At 39.5% G+C, this 22,954-nt stretch overlaps 1 protein-coding gene across 1 annotated transcript in view; it reads left to right on the forward strand.

The window, feature by feature from the left end:
* Positions 1-22,954, forward strand: part of Cep112 (centrosomal protein 112) — a 412,705-nt gene that overhangs the window by 131,473 nt on the left and 258,278 nt on the right. Inside the window, exon 18 of the mRNA XM_029545985.1 lies at positions 10,317-10,452. Coding sequence (XP_029401845.1) covers positions 10,317-10,452 — 136 coding nt within the window. The remainder of the gene's footprint in view (positions 1-10,316; positions 10,453-22,954) is intronic.

The following is a 22,954-nucleotide window of genomic DNA, read 5'->3' on the forward strand; positions in this document are numbered from 1 at the left end:
TCTCTTCCTCAGTCTTGTTCAGCCTTTCGTTAACTTTATTATTGCCAGTTTCTTGTTTGCTAATTCTATGAAGTTCTGTCTTTATATTTGTATTCATTTATTTAAATCAACTGAAATAATTATAATTAATCTATGTATTTATTAAGCCCATGGTAGCTTATGTTAATTTTTTTATTAACCCAATGCATTTCCCTCTGAAAGCTAGTAAGTGGTGGGATGCGACTAGTTCAGAAACACTGTTCCAAGTTTAGTATTGTGCCTGGTATTTATTTATATGTTAAAATAATAACTTTTATAGCTATTGAAATTAAATGAAATAATATGTGGACTGCCCTAACCTGTAATGAGCATAGAGGCTGTCTCTAAATGTTTACCATTTGGTTACACTATTAGTGTTATATGTTGTAGACATACTATTCATTAAAAGTACTAGAAAATATCTGTTGTCACACTGAAATCGTTTTTACATCACTCAGAAATCATCCTTAATAAGCTGTCCCTCACATGATAAATATTACATTTGTATTTGATAAATAAGGAGAAAATATGCCTACTTAAAATTTGATCTATTTGTGCATAGTGATTAACATAAGTGAGAATATTTTCCAGCTACTTTGAAATATTCAAGTGCCCAGGGACAAGGCATGGATGATGTTTTTGAAGGGAATAAATATTTCAGCTCCACATTTCCGCCTTTTTTCTTTTTTCCTTTGATCTGGCTTTGGTTTGCTTGTCATTCTGCTTGAATGACTTCACACTGTCTTTCTTCTCTCTCTGGTAACAAGAAATGGCTCTGTGCCTAGTCCATATGATTTAGCCTTGACCACTTTACAGGAAAAGCATCTATTTCCTTATTTACTGACATAATATTCTCTAAAATTAATTGTATCAGTTGAAATGCCAGTAATCTCTACAGAGATGATGTGTAATTTCCGTGGAAATTTTAATTAGCAGCTTCTTAAGCATAGGGAACGGTTAGATTTGGAGTTTGTTTTGAAGTTTAAAGATTAACGTTTTAAAGAATTGTTTCTTCATTGTATACAAGAGTTATTTTACTCTTAAGGATCATTTCTTGTAATTTTTAAGTTGTACCATGAAAATACTAATTGATTTTTTTATCTTCAGAGTGAGAGTTTTTGCTTTATATATGTATTTATACCCATATTATGGGCATGTTTATTTTGCATAAACTATTATACAAAATGTTAAATGGTATAAGCCTTTTTTGTGGTTTTATTTTCTACTACACACACAGGTCAGGTCTTCTGAAATTAGTTTTTTTGGAGGGCATGTACTTGTGTGGGGGGGTACATATACTTATGCATGTTGAAGGCTGGCTGTCATTGAGTTTTCTCTATTACTTTATATCTTTTTAAAAAAGGTTTATTTATTATATGCAAGTACACTGTAGCTATCTTCAGACACTCCAGAAGAGGGAGTCAGATCTTGTTAAGGATGGTTGTGAGCCACCATGTGGTTGCTGGGATTTGAACTCTGCACCTTTGGAAGAGCAGTCGGGTACTCTTATCTGCTGAGCCATCTCACCAGCCCCCTACATCTTATTTTTGAGACAGAGTCTCCTCCTGAGTATGAAGCTCACTGATTGGTTGGCGTGGCTAAAGAGCTCCATGGATTCTCCTGCTTCTATCCCTCCAGGCCACTTGCTCTGGGCTTAAAGATGCCCACCACTGCATCTGGCTTTTTATGTAGGTGCTAGAACTCCAAACTCAGGACCTCATGCTGTGGGGCGAGCACTGTACCAAGGAAGGCAGCACCTCACCTCCTTTCTGAGACTAGTTTCTATGGAGATCACGCTGCCTCTTGTGTCATTTACACGCCTGTACAAAGTGTAGCATGTAAACACTGCAGTGCTGTTTGTCCCCTCCTTTGTTCTTCTTCGTGAGTCTGCCTGATGTTTCTCTGGGATGAGAGTCATTTCTTCTACTTATTTTATGGGGTGTTTTTGGTAATATTTAATGATCGGATAGCAGAGTTTGTCACCAGGAGTCCTATCTCAGCTCCTAGACAACAGCTAAAGACCAGGACGTGCGTGACAGACCCACTTGTTTTGAATCTAAATTAAAATCCAATTGACTTGAAAGGATTTATGAATGTCTTAGTTGAAAATTCATAGCCTATTTATAACTAGCATTTTCTTTAATATTAGAGTTTGACCTTGGGAACAGAATTTCTGAGACTGTTAAATTTATGTCAGAAGAAAATTTTATAGAATCTCTTTATGTTGTTGGCTGCTTTTTTGAGTATTTTGATGTCCTGAAGTCTGAGTTCCTAACTAAAGTGACTTCACTATCAGAACTGAGATGATTTGAGCAGATGCATCTTAGTCTAGGGGTGCTTGGCTTTACTAATAAACTGGAAATCCTGGGTTTTATTAACTCAGACTTGCTCATGTTTTATTTATGTACTGCCTTTTAGAGAAAGAATTCTGTTAGGGAATTTTTTTTAACCTGATAATGTTATTTAGATGTCAAGTCACTGAAAATCCACAAATTAAATATTCATAGAAATAAAATTGAATTTATTCATATTTTCTTTGCCTGATTTAACTGTAAAAATTTTTTCTATACCTAACACATCTTTTGTTCCCCATAGAATTTTAAAGAAGTTTTAAGAATATTATGTTAAATACTTTTGATACCCTTGACCACATTGTGTCTGATAATTGCAAACTACTTATTACTATTTCACTTTTGTTGCTGTGACAAATCCCTACAAACATAGTCTCTTAAAGTAGTTTTAAGTTATTCTCTGCTGTTCTCAAAGTCAGCAGTTCACTATGAGACTTGAGGAGTAAAGTCAAGGTATTGTGGAACCTTGATCTTGGAGAGAGCTTCAGGAACAAATGCCTTGCAGGGGACATTTTCTGGAGGCTTGTTTTGCTTGCCCTCTGACCTTGAACACATGGATTGTGTTAACTCTACAAGTCAATTGGGACAGTATTGCTATCTTGTCAATAGTAGAACCAATAGTGATGTTCGTTTTATTAGGCATTCCTTTGACACCTGAAAATATCAAGTGTCGTATATCTGTAGCATTCAGCATGTTTTAAAGGATTTAGCAGATCCAGTGGGATTGAAGTCTCATGAAGAAGAGGTTAAGGTAGTCATTTTTAAATCATGTTAACTGAATGGTATGACTTTTTTTGACTGTCTCATTAATCTCAGTTCTGATTGGCAGCCAAGAGGTAGGTGATATGCCTCTTGAAAAGCTTATGCTCCAAGCCCATATGGAAAGAAGTAGAGAATTCGAGCTGCTTTTAGGCTTGTTTGAAGTTTTTGTTTTGTTTTGTTTTTCTTGGAGTTTCCAGTGGGGATGCCAAGCTGGCAACAAATGAAGTGTGCTGTACTGTGAAGCCTTATAACCATGTGTTGGACCACGGCAGTCATTATCAAAAGTGCTGCTGTAGAAATGTGCCAAAAGATTGTCAAATTAGGGTTGGCCTGCACATGTAAACGTTAGCTTGTAAAGCTCAAGACATACCAAATGGTAGTCCATTAGGATCCACATTTTATTGCCCTTTCTGAAATAATCATTCACTTCAGAGCATCCTTTAATCTGAGCTGAGTTGTGTCTGGGTAAGAATGCAGCTTCTTTTTTCTTTGTCCTTTATGTACTTAGATGAGGAAATTTTCATAAATAAATCACAGCTAAAAAGCACATTTTCTTTGCACCTTTTTATCTTCATGGAAACCCAACTTTAAGGCATTGAGTGATGCATTAATCCTCAGCTGCACAAGTCCACGGAAAAAATAATCTTGGAAGACACATTTTTCTCTGTTTTGCCTCTTGTATTCTGGACTATTTGGGGTCATGTTTGAAAGAGGCAGCATTCTTACGACCTCAAGGAATGGACTTTTGACTGTGAAGGCTTAACGTTTTACTTCTGTTTCAGTAACCTCCGTAAGTTTAATGGGGCTCGTTAAAAAGATCCTTTTTGTTTGAATTAAGATAAAGACAACCTGCACTAAGACACAGAAACCTTAAGTGAGTGGTAGTGAGTGTTTGTGCCATACTGAGCAGCCACACCAGTGTGCCTGAGACAGCCCTGGGACAGCTCGCACTGTCCATGTGCCGAGAGCAGCCCGGGGGGGGGGGGGCTGGGAACAAGTCAGATGTCTGGCAGCATGCTATGCTTTCCACCTTTTAAAACTCACTTCAGATTTTTAATTGTGTGTGTCTGTGTGTTGGGGGACGGGGTATATGGACATGAATGCAGGTACCCACAGAGGCCAGATGTGTTGGATCCATTGGGAGCTGGAGTTCGGGCAGTTAGTCAGGAGCCACCTGACACTGTTCAGGGAATTGAACCCAGGTCCTCTGCAAAAGTACTCTCCAGCATTGAGCTGGCTCTCCAGCCCCTGGCCTTGCTATTTCATATTTTAAAAAATTCTAGCTGTCAATCCAGATAGAAATTGTGAATTGAAAACATGGTTTAACACAGAGAGTTTATTTGAACATTTTAAGAATATATTGATGATGGCTGAAGTTCATGATTTTATGTGCTGAACCAAGTTGCAAATGGAACTGACCTTGGTAGGCAACAATGACAAAATGTGAAGAAGAGATTTCTCTTATTAAATTTAAAGTGCTTAAACACCGCATAATTTTCCATGTGTGCATTTTAGCTTTAGGTTGTATTTTTTGTTGATTAGTTAATTTGCTTTACTTCCCAACCACTGTTCCTCCTCTGTCCTCTCCTCTCAGTACTTCTCCCACACCTCCCTTAATCCAACTCCTCCTCTTCTCTTTAGAAAAGGGGAGGCTTCCCTGGAGTATCAAACAGTTGATATCCAGTTGGAGTAAGACTAGGACCTTCTTTTCCTACTGAGGCTAGATGAGGCAGCCCAGTTTGGGGAAAGGGTTCCAAAGCAGGCAACAGAGTTAGAGAAGGACCCCACTCCCACTGTTAGAAGTCCCACATGGAGACCATGCCGCACAACTGTTACATATATGCAGAGGACCTAGGTCAGTCTCATTCATGGTTCTTGGTTGGTGGTTCAGTCTCTAGGTTTTCTTGTAGTGTCTTTGACTCCTCTGGCTCCTATACTCCTTCCCCCCAAGTCTTCTGCCTAATGTTCAGTTGTGAATCTCTGTATTTGTTTCCGTCAGTTGCTGGGTGAAGCCTCTCTGATGATTGTTATGCCAGGCTCCTGTCTGCAAGTATAGCAGAGTATCATTAATAGTGTCGGGGGGGGGGGTTCCCTCTCATGGCATGGGTCTCAAACAGGACTAGTCTTTGGTTGGCCATTTCCTCAATTTCTGCTCCATCTTTACCCCTGTACACCTTGTAGGCAGGACAAATAGTAGGTTGAAGATTTTATGTCTGGATTGGTGTCCCTATCCCTCCATTGGAAGTCTTTCCTGGTTGCAGAAGATGGCTGGTTCAGGCTTCATAACTCTCATTACTAGGAGGCTTAGCATGGTTTCCCCTCATAGATTCCTGGGAGTTTCCATTGCCCAAGGTTTTCTAACTCATCCCAGAGATGCCCCTGCCCCATGACTCCTGATTCCAGTTGATCTTTCCCCATACTCTCTCCCTCCATCCTCCCCTCACCTGCTCCTTTCCCCATCTGTTTTCCCATCCAGTCCGCTTCTTCACCCATGATGGCTATTCTATTTCCCCTACTTAGTGAGATTCATATGATCTCCTTGACTCCTTGTTACTTAGCTTCTTTGGGTCTGTATATTGTAGGGTGGTTGTCCTTTACTTTACAGCTAACATCCACTTAGAAGTGAATACATACCATGTTTGTCTTTCTAGGTCTGGGTTATCTCACTCAAGTTGATCTTTTTAATTCCAACCATTTGCATGCACATTTCATGATGTCATTGTGTTTAATAGCTAAGTAATACTCCATTGTGTAAATACACCACATTTTTCTTTATCCATTCTTCAGTTGAGGGATAGCTAGGTTGTTTCCAGTTTCAGACTGTTATATATAAAGCTGCTATAAACATAGTTGAGCTAGTGTCCACGTGGTATGGTGAAGCATGCCTTGGGTACATGCTCAGGAGTGGTATACCTTGGTCTTGAGGTAGACCTATTTCCAATTTTCTGGGAAACTGCCAAAGTGATTTCTAAAGAGGCTGTAAACATTTGGACTTCTAACAATGGAGGAGTGTTCTCCTTGCTCCACATCCTCTCCAGCATGAGCTGTCACGTGAATTTTTCATTTTGCCATTCTGACAGGTGAAGGATGGAATCTCAGAGTCATTTTGACTTGTATTTCTCTGATGGCTAAGGATGGTGAACATTTCATTAAGTACTGCTCAGCTTTTTTGTTTTCTTCATTGATTCTCTTTCAATATTCAGGTCTTGAACAGTTTTATTCATTTTTACCTGTTTAATTATATTTTCTTATATTCCTTTATGGGGCTTATTCATTTCCTCTTTAAAGGCCTCTATCATCTTCCTATGATTGGACTTACTGTCATTTCTTGTGCTTCAGCTATATTGGAATAGTCAAGGCTTGTTGTAGTAGAATAGCTGGGTTCTGGTGGTATCACGTCTCCCTGCTGCTGTTGGTTGTGTTCTTATGCTGGCCTCTAGTCTTCTGGGTTTTGGTGTTGTTCTAGATTTATGTGCTGGTATCTGAGTTTATCTTTGTTAGATGGGTATTTTTTGGATATTTTCCCCCTTATTTTCTGTTTCCTCTCTGGTCTTCTGGCCTGAGTGGCCCGAGGTTCTAGTGACCAGAAAGTCTTCAGGTCTAGTAATGTGTCTGCTAGGTTGTTTGTGGCCTGCATCACCTCTGGGTTTTGGGTGCCAGTGTTGCCTCAGGCATCCCTAGAACCCATATAGCTTCAGAGAAACAGAGGTCTTCCAAGCTTATAGGTTAGAATATGGAGCTCAAGTGATAGGGTGCACTTTACAGCTGTTGGGTGTGCTTTAAGGGGAGTTGCCAGGCACACTTCATTGGGTGCAGTCGGACCTGGAGTCTTTGGTGCTGGCATGGCCTATAGGAAAGCAGGCAGAGTTGTGGGATGGACAATGGAGCCCAGGGTATGGAGTGCAATTTATGGCTGTTGGGTGTGTTCTAAGGGGAGTTGGTGGACATAGGCCATAGAGTGGAGTCTTAGCTGGGGTTTTTGGTGCCAGCCTAGGTTGTATATTTTTATAAAATTGTTAGTAGATTTTTCCTTGGACTAATTAAATGGTACATAATTTTAAACTATATGGCTTTAATATTTGACATTCAAATATTGCCTAGTACTGTTTTTTTCCATGTATAGACGGACCAAACATAGATAAGGCTTTGATGAATTTTCATCTGAAACATTTTTCAAATGTTTTTAATTTAAAGAATTACATAAACTAGTCACTGTAATCTCTGAGCAATGGATAAATAGCCCTTCCCCTGTCTAACCTAAACTGCAATGGGGTCACCAGTTACCAAAAATAACTGCTTTTCTCTTTGATCCTGCTTCCAACAAACAAACAAACAAACAAACAAACATCAACAACAAAACCCCCAGATACCCTCCTGCTGTCACCCCGGATCTTTTTATCAGAGAATGTCCGTTTGTCTGCTAAAGTTTACATTGTGGTGGCTGACAGAGTTATATGACTTTACAGTGTTCCTACATGCAGTTTCAATATGCAAATATTTTAGCATTCAGTTTATTCAGTATATACAACAAAGTTGTGCATACAGCTCAAGGCTTTCTGATTCTTAGGCACAATACTATAGAAAGTGTAGATACACCAGACAGAATTAAATTTCCGATAGCCATCACAGTGCTTGATGTTTTATATAAAACGATGTCTTAGGGTCAGACTTCTACATGATATGTTATTAATCACCATTATCTAAGATTATGTTAAGTGGAAAAAACATTAAGTAACATTACTAACATTACTTAGAACTCCTACCTTGACAACATTTGTTTTAACACGTGTTAGAAAAATAGTAGACAAGAGATCATTTTCTTATCATAAATATGAACAAGTTGGGGCTGACGCGATGGCTCAGTTGGTAAAGTGTTTACTTGCTGTGAAGGCATGAGGACAGGAGGTTAGTCCATAGAAAGCAGAGTAAGGTCCTCATATTTGTAACCCCAGTGCTAGGAAGGCAGAGCTACAAAGCTTCCCAGGCTCTTGGGCCAGCCAGCCCAACCTGCTTGATGAGGCTCAGAGTAGTAAGAGACTGTCTCAAACAAGAAATGGATGGTGTTTGAGTATATCCCACATGCATATCCAACATGAGCAGGTGCATCTGCACATACAGTGCACTAGTGCATGTGCTCATGCCTGTAGGCACATACACACACAAAATAAATAAAATTATACCTGAACGGAAAGTTTTCACAGTTCTAGAAGTCTGTGTCCTGTTGCTGTAAAGTGTAGTAACTGTGAGCAGCATCTGGTCTTCAGCCTGGTTAGAATGACTTTGTTCCCATGCTTGGTATCACAAGCCTTGATGCCTTGGAGCAGTCTTAAACCCCATAGGGCATACAAATGGTGGCTGTCATTATAAAAGAGAGGGGGAGAGATTCCAGTGGAAGACATGAGTTTGCCACAGGTGTATAGTGCATTGATTACTATTGGTGTAATCAAAAGTAGAGAGATGCAGAGGAGAATTTGAAGAGATAAATCGGCATAAATTATTCTTACATAAAAGTGAAGATTAAGAGTTCCTTAGGTACACATATGCCATGTCCAAATACAGGATGGAGAGGTGAGTGTATACTGTGAATGTGAAGACACTGGAGGGCCCTGCTTAAATGGAAACTGCAGGCCACTTTCCCCTTTAGCCACTGAGGCTTCAGAAAAGACTTTTAGTTTGGAGTTAGTAAGAAAATTTAACATTATGATATGTAATATCTGTGTTTTTACGGGAAAGTCTATACATGGTGTATCTTAGAGAGATCTTTTAAAAATCACATCTGAGTAACTCAAGAAAGTTAAGGTTGCTAGTTTGGTTGGTGGGTTGGGGTTTTTTTTGGTTTTGTTTTTGCTCTTCTTTAAAAAGACAGTGGCAAATATGGTTTAGAAAGGCTTTCTTCTCTCATTATGATAAAAATCACCTATTGATTCTCGTGAGTTAAATTATTCTCTCAGCATTCATCATTTCTATAGTTAGTGATTGTGTGTGTGTGTGTACTTACCAATAAGGAAGAGGAGCCTCGTTAATCAGGAAAGCAGCTTGGTGAGACAGCCACAAGCAGGCGCTCAGGAACTGACTTCCAGCTCTGGAGTCCTGTCTTGCTCCCACAAGGAGGATCATCTTGGAAATGGGTCTCAGCCCCAGTTTCCTGTTCTAGAAAAGAAAGGATATAACAATTCTCACACAGGCTTACTGTGAAGATAAAGGAAAATTGATATATAAAAATATTTTGCTTAATGCACCTAGTCAGAACTTCAGAACTTGAACTCATTTATAAATTAATGGCTTCATTTTTTTATGTCAGCATGAGAGGTCTGCTGCTTTGTGGTTCCTTTTTGATTCAATGATTTCAGTATCATGTGTGAACAGATGGGAAACCCACTGTATTGCTGTGTTGTCTTGACCATCTTTAGGGCATCTGATGATAGTGTATGTCTTCCAGTGTGATGTCATTCATTTCTAAAACTGCACTAGAGTCCACACATCACTACATTTACTTGCTTAAAGAAGAATCTGTAGCTATTACCAATATTCAATTTCATGTCATACTTATTACTCAAAGGAAACCACATATCAATTAAGTAACCCATCTCTTGTCCACATACCTTGTCTCCTGCAAAAACAAATTTATTTTCTGAATATAATTTTTTCAGTTCTCAATTCTTTTACATAAGTGGGATGATCCCATGTGATTTTCATAACTGACTTACTTGCCCAAATACTCTGTGTGTGTGTGTGTGTGTGTGTGTGTGTGTGTGTAAAATCTCCATATTGTAGTATAGATCAGAAATATACCTAATTTGTAAGTCTGAGTAATACTCCGCTGCATAGATGTGCCATGTTTTATATATTCACCAGAGATGAAAAACCATAGTTTGTATGGTTTGTTTTTAGGGGTGTCTTAGCATGTAGTTACTTATGCCTTCATCAAAAGACATTGTGTGGCTTTGTTCTTTCTCCCAGATAGATTGCTTAGTTGTCAGCTTCTGAAAAAGAAGCTTTGGAAAATGCAATCTGAATTTTGTTCAAGAGAGAGCTAATCATTATTTTTATTGAAACCTAGTTCTTTTCCTAATTTTTAAAAAAAATAATTTAAAATTTTTTTGAAATTAAGATATTACACCATTTGCCCTTTCCCTTTCCTTCCTTCACCACCTCTTCATCGTTGTCGTATGATGAACTTTGTAGGGAGAAGGAGGAGCAGCTCAGCAGAGTGACTGAAGTTCAGAGGTTGCAAGCCCAGCAGGCAGATGCTGCTCTGGAGGAGTTTAAGCGGCAGGTAGAAGTGAACTCCGAGAAGGTCTATGGTGAGATGAAAGAGCAGGTAAGACACGCACTCATCTCCAGGAGCGTTTCACTTTTTTAAAAGCTTTGTTGGTGCTGGAGAGATGGCTCAGCAGTTAAAAGCACATACTGGCTTCACAGAGGACTGGAGTTGTGTTCCCAAACGCCCTTTGCTCCTATCTCCATGAGAATTGCACTTATGTTGTAGACCCTGGCATACAGGCTGACATGAGCATGTGTGACCAAATACGCAAATAAGGATTGGGCATAGTTATGGGTTCCAAGACTGCCAATCTACATAGCAGGTTCCAGGCCAGTCAGCGCTACACAGTGAGACCCCCATCTCAAGAGTAAGAAAGCTGCATCAAAAGGAACAGTACAGCTGGGTCAGGGATTGTAGCTTTGACTGTCCTGGAACTCACTCTGTAGACCAGGCTGGCCTTGAACTCAGAAATCTGCCTGCCTCTGCCTCCCAAGTGCTGGGATTAAAGGCATATGCCACCACTGCCCAGCAAAGAATAAATTTTTATTTTTTATTTTTTTATTTATTTTTTGGTTTTTTTCGAGACAGGGTTTCTCTGTATAGCCCTGGCTGTCCTGGNGGTTTCTCTGTATAGCCCTGGCTGTCCTGGAACTCACTTTGTAGACCAGGCTGGCCTCGAACTCAGAAATCCTCCTGCCTCTGCCTCCCGAGTGCTGGGATTAAAGGCGTGCGCCACCACGCCCGGCAAGAATAAATTTTTAAAAGAAAAGATTATGTAAGTACTAAAAGCTTTTATCTGTTATTCTCATTTGATTTATTATATTTAATAGTATATATTTGTATTTTATGTGTAATTAGTACATTTTAATTGTAAATATATTTTACCATTTGAAAATGATCACTTTTTAAATTATTAGCTCCTTGTAGTAAGTATATTTATATTACTTTCTGTCATAATTAGGGTTTCTATTGCTGTAATGAAACAGTGTGACCAAAAGCAACTTGGGAGGAAAGGATTTATTTTGCTTACACATGTCATAATTCACCATCAAAAGCAGTGAAGGCAGGAACTTAAACAGGGCAGGAACCTAGAGGCAGGAACTGATGTAGAGGTCATGGAGGAGTGCTGCTTACCTGGCTTGCTTCTTACGCTTGCTCCGTCTACTTTCTTAGAGCACCAAGCACCACCTGCGCTTGAGGGGCTTCACCCACCATGAGCTGGGCCCTCACCCATCCATTACTAATTAAGAAAATGCCCCCACAGACTTGCTTGCACCCATTCTTTTGCAGGCATTTTCTCAACTGAGGTTTCCTCTTACAGAGTGATTCTGGCTCATGTTAAGTTGACGGAGAAATTGGGCTGCACAACTGCTAAAGCGCCATGTTGTAGTTGTGTTTTGTTCCACTTCGGCGGCAGGTGTCTCCCTTAGGAACTCCTAGCACGTGTGAGGGTTAGAGATGGCCCTGAACAAAACCTATAGGCTTTATGTTTGAAACTGTTCATTTTGGTGTGACTTTCTCATTTCTGATTTCCACTAATGCCTGTTTGGAGTGTGGCTTGGCGGACCCCATTTTTCTGTTTCCGACCTGCTCCCTGGGTAAAGTCTGGGTTTCTCTGTGGCCATGTGCTAGCCAGCAGGGACTTGCCATCCCTGCTGTATGGACATGGATTTCCGTTCCTGTTCCATCGGGCCCTAGGATGTATATATAGTCCAGATATTTCACAGAACTGATGGGAAGTGCACTGATAGGCTTAAAATGAAAGGAATAAGGAAATTATAAAAAAAAATCTTTACGTATCAAGAATATGTAAACAAACTGCCAAGAATTACAGGCTAGATATTAGGTGTTTAACAGTGCCTAGCCTACTAGAAGAACATTTTAATAAAAGCTATTATGGTCAACCTTGGGTCACTAAGTGAACTTAGAGCTGATGATGCAATACAAAGAAGTTTACAAATATCAAGGGTGACTAAGAAGACAGAATCGGTCAGATAATAGATCTTTAGAACCAACAAACAGAATCTACATTCAGTCCTCACAGTGAAAAGGCACACGTCTGAAAACGACCTATGTTAGAATTCAGAAGAAGTTAAAAAGCAGGATCTTTATAGGGGAGATATATATATATATATATATATATATATATATATATATATATATATATATATATATATATATATATATACACACACACACACACACACCTTCTTTTAAGGCATTCCATGAAGACATTTATCTAGAGATGAAGCACAAACTTCTCACGCAGAGTGATGCCATCATATAAAGGGTGAGGCAAAGATCCATCAAAGTAGAAATGAATTTAAATGATGTTTAAAATCTTATTATAAAAAAGAATATGAAGTGAATGGAATTCCCAAAAGAAGGTGTGTAGGGGTGTATGTGTGTGTTTATATGTGTCTGTGTGTATATATATTTTATAGCATACATATATGTTATAAAATATAAATTTAAACTTGATAAGGCTGAGAAATGACTCAGTTTGTGCAGTGCTTGCCACACAAGCATGAGTCCCTCCATCTCCACCCTTGACAACCATGTAGAAGCCATTCAGGGTCACACATTTCTATGTTTCCTGTCCAGGGGCCAGACATGGGGAGGAGACAGAGGTAGTAAATCTTTGGAGCTTGCTGGCTAGCCTAGCTAGTTGGTGAACTATAGGTTCAGTGAGAGACCCTGACTCAAAAAGTAGTGTGGAGGTGGGATTGAGAGATGGCTTGACCAATAAGAGCATTGGGACCTGGTTCAATTCCCATCTCCCACACGGCAGCTCACAGTCAACTCTAATTCCAGTTTTAGAGAATTCAACACCCTCTTCTAGCCCTAGAGGACTATATATATATATATATATATTTTGTGTGTGTGTGTGTGTGTGTGTATATATATATTGTGTAAATATATATATTTATATTTATATATATTGTATAGACATAATATATATATTAATATATATAATATATATAAATATATATAAATATATATAAATATATATATTTATATTTATATATATTGTATAGACATAAACGCAGGTAAAACATCCACATGCATACAATAAGATAAAACCTTTAGGCGGGTCATGACTGAGAAAGATACCTGATCTTGTCTATTCTCTACTTGTGTACACACCCACTTGTGTACACAATACAGACGGATGTGGACACATACAGTCTTCCCATTAACAAATTAGAATGAAAATTCCAATTAAACTAACAAGTATTAATAGATCCATAGGACTAGGAGAACTAGCCTGCTGGCCCCACACTGGGTAGCCTGGTGGAGACTGTGAGTCTGGGTACCAGCATAGCGGTAGGGAAGAGATTGGTGGATACTGAGAAGAGCCAAGTGTGTAAGGCTCTTTGTCACTAATATGTGAAACTCATAAGATTCTGAAACCAAGGAAACATAACTTACACTAATCTGGAAACCTGAAGCCTGGTATAGTGGTACATAGCTTTAAACCTAGCACTCTGGAGGCAGAGGCAGGTGAATCTCTGTGATGGTGAGGCCAACTTAATCTATGCAATGAGTTACAGACCAGCCAGGGCTACATAGAGAGACTCCGACAGAAAAAGAGGGAGGGTGGATGAAGGGAAGGGAGGGAGGGAGTGGGTGGGGGAAGGACAGGGAAGAAGGGACCAGGCCGGTGAGATAGCTGATTTTGATCCCTAGAAAGGTGGAAGGAGAGAACAGCACCACAAAGCTGATCTCTGACCTCCATATACACCCCTCCCAGCATGCACACACATGCAATATGGTTTAAAATTTTTGATCAAAATTTATGTTCTCTTTCTGTTATAATGGTTTTATTGGGTGTCTTTTTGCTTTGTTTTGTTTTGGTTTTGTTTTGTTTTTTGTTTTTCAAGACAGGGTTTCTCTATGTAGCCCTGGCTGTCCTGGAGCTCACTCTGTAGACCAGGCTGGCCTCGAACTCAGAAATCGCCTGCCTCTGCCTCCCGAGTGCTGGGATTAAAGGCAAAGCAATGAAGACCAGTTCAGCTCTGTAAAGTTTACCTGATTGTGGAGGTTCTTTTTTTTTTTTTTTTTAAGTTTATAGAACCAGGTACCATAGTGGAGTAACACTGGTTCATAATCCACAGCACCCTATTCTCATAGTGTGATGAGTAACCAAAGAGATAGAAGTGACAAATAGCCATTTCCATCTGTTATCACTTTGCCTGCTGCCTTCTTTGGATATTAAATGGCAGCCTTCAGCCTGCAATTGGCTAAGGTCCCTGTGGTGGCTCACTTCTACTCTGCTGCTTACCAATGACCTATAGTCTCAGATTAGCTTAGAACCTGCTTGCACAACTGATACTGTAGATGGGAGTTCCTTTTGCCCCAAACTTTATTTAGGTATGAATACTGGTTTAAGCCAGTTTATAGTTTCAACAACATATAGGCACTAAACCATTAATTATCTAGATGCACATTTTATAAATATCTTGAGAAGGTAATTGCAGAACCTGAAAGGGAATATTGCCAAAGAATGGGAGCAGAGGGCAATGCAGTATCCAGACGACAGCAGAGCGCACTCCTGCAGTTGTAAACATTGACAGGTGAAATTCTTCAGTTTAATGGGTAGTATTAACAGACCTAGATCAACAATATATTTTTACAGAAGACACAACTGGAATACAATTAACCAAAAATTTTTGTTAAAAGGATGATGAAAATGTTTCACTTATTTTCAAGGGAGATTAAGGAGAACTGTAATGAAGCATCATACAAATTAGAATGAATACAATTCAGTGAACTTTACCAAAGGGCTGTGTTTATGTGTCACAGGCAGGACTGCTTGGGTCCCGTTGATTGGAAAGGTGTTAGGGACACACAGAGAGGTCACATTTATCATAAACTTTCACATTTTTTTCTTGCTACTTGAGATGAACCAGATGAATTTTCTGCTTTCTACTATGTAGAGACAACACATTAAATTTTTACTCTTGTAAATCAGTTATGAAATTTAATAGACCATACACAAAACTTCATTTTATTTCTAAAACTTGACATATCAAAAAAGACATGTTATTTACCATGATGTAATGAAACTGGAAATTCAATTTGAACTGAAACTCCTACATTGACTTCACCAAAATGAAAGGGGTTTGCTCTCTAAAGACTCCAATAAATTACAACAAAAGGAAAGGCTGGGGAATGGGAAAAATATTTTAATTTCTACATTTCAAAGAATTTGAGTATAAAATATGAAAGATATCAATACAACTCAATAAAAAGACAAATATCCCAATCAAAAATAGGCAAAGAATCATAGAGACACCTCAAAGAACATATACTAATGACGTTAAGTAAGCACAGGAAAAGATGCCAGATATCTCTCTAATGAGATATTTGATTGAATGGCTAGAATAATAAAGATGAATAGATGAGAAGAAGTGTGATACAGTGGAGCTCTTATATATTGTTAGGAAACATGTAAAATAGTGTTGTTTTAGAAGATTGCCAGTTAATTTAACAGCTAAATATATTGTATGTCAGGGATTCTTGTATTTAATGAAGAGAAGTAAAAACAGGTATAGACAAGAACTTATGGACAAATATTGACAACAACTTTCTTCACAAATGTCCCAAACTTAAGTAATTCAAATACTACTCAACAAATGAAAGTATTATCAGTAACTGATAAATAATATTCAGAGCAATCAAAAGGATTGGGTTATTGATAATTCTCAACAAATGGATGTCCCAAAGCCTGTGGATGAAAGAATATAAAACCAGAAAAGACTATGCTGAATGCTTTTTAATCACTGAATTCTGTTAGAATACTTCAGATCATGTTGAGACTTCTTTAAATCTCACAACAACTTAATGCATTTCAGAGCCAGGGGTCTTGTCTCATTCTTTGGGAAAAATTTTATTTTGTGTAAGTTGGAAAGATTTCTATTATGCCAAATTGTTTTTGATTGTGCCACTTAGGTGAATTTGAGACTTGGTGGTGATTTTAGTCACCCACATCCAGTGACTGCAGGTCCAGACCAGCCCAGGCAATGTGCTTGGCCATGAGGTCAGCCTCAGCCAATGGGAGAGGATTCCAATGATGCTCAGTGGGGATTTCAATAGACTTTTAAAAATAATTCATGGGTCAAGGCAAAACAAAGAAAATAGAATATTTTGACCTGATATATAGCAAAAATTATGACATATCAAATTGTTTTCAGTTCGAGTAAAACAGTGGGTAAAGAAAACTACAACTTTTTGCACCTACGTCCAAAGAGAAGACTGAAGCCACCACCCACACCTTCACCCTGAGGACAGAGAAAAGGCAAAGCAAGTGTGTGTGTGGAGAAGCAGCAGGAAGAAAGCAGAGAGGAAACACTGAAGGAGTAGATGCAGCGACGTGGGGAACAGTCAGTCCAGCCTGAGTGACGCTTTAGAAACATTGTCAAAATCAAGGAACAAGGAAAAGGAGAAATGGGTACAGTTGAGGATGAGGAGAGAAGACACCACTATGGACTACTTTAATGTGGCATGCGGATAGGAAGGAAAAGAAAAAATTACTTGGTTACGTAAGAGGCAGAAGTCCCATTTATGATTTTTTCTGCAAATAACAAGTTTTTTCTTTTATTAATTTTTACTTATTAAAATTTTTAGGCTGTATATTCATAGTCACAGCTCACTCCAAATATTCTACTCACTTCACCCCCACCTAATCTCCTTCATCCTCTAGATTAAGTTTCTTTAGACTCTCATGTCAGTGTACACACACACACACACACACACACACACACACACACAATTTTATGTCTGTATCTAAAGTCAAAGACCCATGAATGAGACATATATATTTGTTTTGCAGAGTCTGACTTATTTCACCTGTAAGACAATGGCCAGTTTTATCCATTCTCCAGCAAACAGCATTCACTCTTCTGGGTTTTTTGGGGGGGGTATTATTTTTATTTTTTACAATCTCAGTATTGCCCCCTCCCAGTTCACCCTCCTACAGTTCCTCATCCTATTCCTTCTCTCCCCCCCCCCCGTCTCCAAGAAGATGTCTTCCCCCTCCATCCCCACCCCTCCACTAGGCCTCCCCACTCCCTGGGGCCTCAAGTCTTTTCAGAGTTAGGCTTGCATCTTCTCCCACTAAGGCCAGACCAGACAGTCAGTCCTCTGCTGTATGGGGGAGTGGGAAGGGGGGATCTGGCCAGCTTCTGTATGCTGCCTGGTTGGTGGCTCAGTGTCTGAGAGATGGAGAGGGTTCTGGTTAGTTGAAACTGCTGATCTTCCTATGGGGTTGCCTTCTTCCTCAGCTTCTTCCAGCCTTTCCCTCATTCATCCACAGGGGTCCCCAACATCAGTCCAGTGGTTGGGTTTGAGTATCTGCATCTGTCTCAGTCAGCTGCTTGTTGGGCCTNTCTGAGGGCAGCCATGCCAGGCTCCTGTCTGTAAGCACACCATAGCATCAGTAATAGTGTCAGGCCTTGGAGCCTCCTCTTGAGATGGATCCCGAGTTGGGCCAGTCACTGGACCACCTTTCCCTTAGTCTCTAAATTTTTGTCTCTGCAGTTCTTTTAGACAGGAACAATTCTGGGTCAGAGTTTTTGACTATGGGATGGCAACCCCATCCCTCTTCTTGATGTCCTGTCTTTCTACTGGAGGTGGACTTCCCTGTGCCCACTGTAGGGCATTTCATCTAAGGTGCCTCCTTTTGAATTCTCAGAGTCTCTCACCTCCCAGGTCTCTGGTACATTCTAGAGCTCCCCCTGCCCCTTGCCCCTCCCCTGTCCCCAGGTTGCATATTTCCATTCATTCTGCTGGCCCTCGGGGCTTCTCTCCTGTCTCTAACCCCATACCTGATCATGTTCCCCCTTTCCCTCTCCCACCCAGATCCTTCCCTCCTTCTGTTTTCTTCTCCCTCCCAAGTGGGATTCTGAAGCATCCTCACTTGGGCCCTTCTGCATGGTAAGCTTCTTGAGTTCTGTGGGTTGTACGCTAGGTATTCTGTATTCTTTTGGCTAATAATATCCACTTATTAGTGAGTACATAGCATGCATGTCCTTTTGGGTCTGAGTTACCTCACTCAGGACGATAGTTTGTAGTTCCAACCATTTGCCTGCAAAACTCAGGATGTCCTTGTTCTTAATAACTGAATGTTATTACATTGTGTAAATAAAACACATTTTCTGTATTCATCCATCCATTGTGAGACATCTGGGTTGTTTCCAGCTTCTGGCTATCGCAGATAAGGCCACTATGAACACAGTGAAGCCCAAGTGGTATGGTGGGGCATCTTTTGGTTATATGCCCAGGAGTGGTATAGCTGAGTCTTTAGGTAGATCTTTTTCCAACTTTCTGAGGAACCTCCAGATTGATTTCCAAAGTGGTTGCACCAGTTGGCAATCCTACCAGCAATGGAGGAGTGTTCCTCTTTCTCCACATCGTTGCCAACATGTGTTGTCACTTGAGATTTTGATCTTAGCCTTTCTGATTGGTGTAAGGTGGAACCTCAGGGTCGGTTTGATTTGCATTTCCCTTAAAGAAATGCTCAAAGTCCTTAATCATCAGGGAAATGCAAATCATTTCACTCCTCTTTTTGGATGAATGCAGCTCCAGTCTGTATACCACAGTTCTGTCTTCATCTTTCTGTTGACATATACTTCGGCTTTTCTGTAACTTAGCTATTGTGGCCAGTGCTGCACTAACCGTGGATATGCTGGAAGTTCTTTGGTGTGTGTTCCTTAGAGTCTTTTTTTCCCAGAATAGGAGCTAGCCCACACGGCAGTTCTTTATACATATTCTTCTTTGTCAGATATAAGCTAGGAAAGACACCGCCCCATCCTGTCTGTCTCCTTGTTGGCCTCCTTTGCTGTGCAGAAGCCTTTTCATCCCATACAGTCCTGTTGCCAACTTTCCCTTTTCCTGCCTGCTCTGTTGAAGTTGTCTTCATCAAGTTCTTGCCTGTGCCTATATCCTGAAATGTTTCTCCCTGGTTTTCTCCACACTTTCAGTTCTTAAATTATAGGCTTCCATCCATTTAGTTGATTTTTGTGTGAGCTGAGAGCCTGGGTTCTAGTTTTATTTTTCTTCTACTTGTGGGCATCCAGTTTTTCTGGCACCATTTGTTGACAAGGTTGTCAGTATGTTTTTTTGGCATATTTGTCAAACACTAGGTTGCTGGAGCTGGGGTCCTCTATCTTGTCCTACTTGTGTGTGTTTCTGTTTTTGTTACTTGTTGCTCAGTGGTGTTATTTGAGAAAAGGTATTTGAGAAAAGGCATTGTGGGGTGTCCAACATTGCTCTCTTTTTCTCAGGATTGTTCTGGCTATCTGGGGTCTCTAGGCTGCCATAAAGGGCTTTAGGGTTTGTTTTCCTATGTATGTGAGTAATCTCATTGGATTTTCGATGCAGTTTGTATTGAATCTGTGGTTTGCTTGTAGAAATATAGGCATTTTCACAATATTCTGTCCATTCATGAGAATTTGAGTTCATCATGTCTTCTTCATTTTCTTTCCTCATTGTTTGACAATTTTCATTGTAGATATCTTTCACTTCTTTGTTAGATTTACTTGCCAGTACTTGATTTTTAAGCTGATGTGAGATGGTTTTCCTGATTTCTTTCTTTCTTTTTATTTCTTGATATTGGATATCGCTGCTGCTTTGCCAAAAGTGTACCTATCATTGCTGCAACATTTATGGTGCATCTTTATGGTCTTCTGTGTGTACGACAGGTGTAGATGAACTTCGTTTTTGTTGTTATTATTCAAGACCTCTAGGATCGTGCTGAATAACAGTCAGGGAAGTAGACACCATCGTTCAGACCTGGTTTCATCAGAAATACCTTGTTTTTACCTGTTTGGTATAATTTTACCTACAGGTTTGTTGTATATAGCCCTTATTATCATGAGACATGTGTCTCTTATTAATTTCTTCAAGACTTCTATTATGAAGATATGTATGATGATTTTTTAGAAATTGATATGATCATGAGATATTTTCTCTTTCATTTCGCTTATGAGATGTGTACATTTACTAATATACATATACTGAACCATCTTTATGATTAAACCCAAATTAATCAATTGTGAATGACTTTTTAAATGTGATAATTAAATTTGAGAAATTTTGCATTGTTATTCAGCAGAGAGATTAACTGTTTATTTATTTGTAATGTGTCTGTGTGCATGTATGTATATGTCCTTATTTTGTTTGGGTAACAAGGTAATACCAGCTTGGCAAAATATATAGCAGAACTGAAAGCCCTGGCAAAAGTGTGACCTCGGGAACCATTATAGTTATTATAATTTAATTATTTCATTTTTAATGTTATAATTGCATCACTTTTCCCTTCCCTTTCTTCTTTCCCAATCCCCTCACAGAACCCTGCTTGCCCTCTTTTTTCATTAATTTCACGACCCCCTTTTTAATTAATTATTGTTACATATGTGTGTGCATATTCATATATATATAAATATATATGAATATATTTCTTTTCCATCTATTCAATGTTACTTGTGTGCATATGCACATTATTATTTTGTCATCTGACATTTATATTTTGAGAGGAAGTACATGTATAAATTATACATCCACGCAGTGCATTTCCATCATACTCACCTCCCATTCTAATCCTCATGTTCTTTCTGGATCCTCCCCTTCATGTCACCCTCCCAATTTCATTATTTCTTTGTCCCCATGTCTCACTCCCCATCTTCTTCATAACACTCTGCATTCAGTTAATGCTGAATGCCTATGGATTAGGGTAAGGCCATCCATTGAAACATCATCAGCTCACAGAGACTGCACATAAAGGAAACGGGTGCTCCCTTCCCTAGCAGCACCGACTCTCATTAGGTCCTTAGCTGGAGGTTGGGGCTCATATCTACCATCCATGATGGAATATTGACTGGTTTTATCTTGTGCACGCAACAGCAGCTGCTATGATCTCATTTATGTAGCAGAAGACACAAAATTGTTGTTGCCTTCCCTGACTTATGGCTTGTACAGTCTTTCCACCTTTTCTGCAATGTCACCTGAGCTTTGTAAACAGGTTCTGTGGCATATATTTCCATGTATAGGTGAGCCATCCACCAACACTTGTTCTCTGAAGTTTAACCAGTTATGAGTCTCTTTATTAACTGCAGCCCACCAGACAAAGATGCTTCTCTGATGAGGACTAAGAGCTGCACTAAGCTATGGCTATAGAGATACATATTTGGAAGGTAATAGTAGTCGTCTTCACATTGGGGGCCTCTGAACTCTCCAGCTATAGGTTTTTGGCCAGATTAACAGTAACAGCTATGAGTTTCCTCCTGTGGAGTGGACCAGAAAGCACTTGGCTACCCCCATAACATACATGCCACTATTGAGATATGGATATATCTTGCCATGCCAGTTCAGTCATAGAGTTCACAGCTGGGTCTGACTGTGGAACTATTATTTTAATAACCTTACCCATACATAAAATGAGGTGGCCATCAAATGTGGATAGTTAGAGATGACAGGTAGCATTTGGAGATTTTGGAAATACTATGTCTATTGGATCACTCCTCAGACCATCTCTGTTCTGTGCTATGCCAGGCTCCAGTTTCCAACTCCACCACACCTGCCAGACCACTGTTAGAGTCCATGTGCTTACCTTCTTCTTCTCATGTCTCTGTGAGCTGAGTGAGCTCACACAGGGCCCTAAGTAGTGCATGCTTCTGGTATCCTGTTACTTTTCCACATTCCATCTCTATGGCCTGCTTTCAAGAGAAGTGCTTGCCAAGCCTGGGTTGCTGGGTGGGGTTAATTCACACTTTTGAATACTAATAGTGATGACACAAGCAGGATGTTCTTTTGGTTGTCTCTTGTTGAAGGAATGGTTTCTATTACATAGAGTTTCCAAGTAGAATCAGATTTCTGAGATAAGAAAGCACCATTTGTATGAGTACTAAGGGATTCCATGTGTGATGGAAACCTTACAGCTAGCTCTTTCACACATCAATCAAGTGATTCTCACTGAGGGACTTGAATAAATGTTAAACAAAATGTTAAAATATATATGGAAATACATGCTAGATTAGAATCTCCCATTCAAGATTATCAATTATATAAATAGTATGTGGCTGGTATAGATTAAATCCTACAAGAGACTAAAGCAGAAGATTTACCTAGGACTTAGGTTTTTTAATCTCTATTTAGCCAGGCATATAAATAATTATTTATTTAACTTTCTGCTACTTTTTTTCTTTTTTACCCGTGTAGGTTTGTGGTGTACATTGATATGCATACAGTTTGTGCATATATGTGGAAATGCGTGTGCATGGGTGTAGAGGTTTGAGATTGATGTCAGAGGTCATCCTTAATGGTTCGGCCACCTTATTCATTGAGGCAGGCTCTGTCAATCAAACTGCAGCTTGCTGTTATGGCTAGCTGTGCTAACCGGCATCCTCGAGGAGCTTCTGTCTTAGTCTGAGGCTTTAGGCATGGCCACTACCTCCACCCAACGTTTACAGAGGTTCTAAAGATACAAGCTCTGCTTTTCCTACTTGTGGGACAAGCATGTCAAGCACTGAGCCTTCTTCCAAGCCATACTTGGTGGCAT

The sequence above is a fragment of the Mus pahari genome, chromosome 14 (genome assembly GCF_900095145.1).
Source record: "Mus pahari chromosome 14, PAHARI_EIJ_v1.1, whole genome shotgun sequence".
Lineage (NCBI taxonomy): Eukaryota > Metazoa > Chordata > Mammalia > Rodentia > Muridae > Mus > Mus pahari.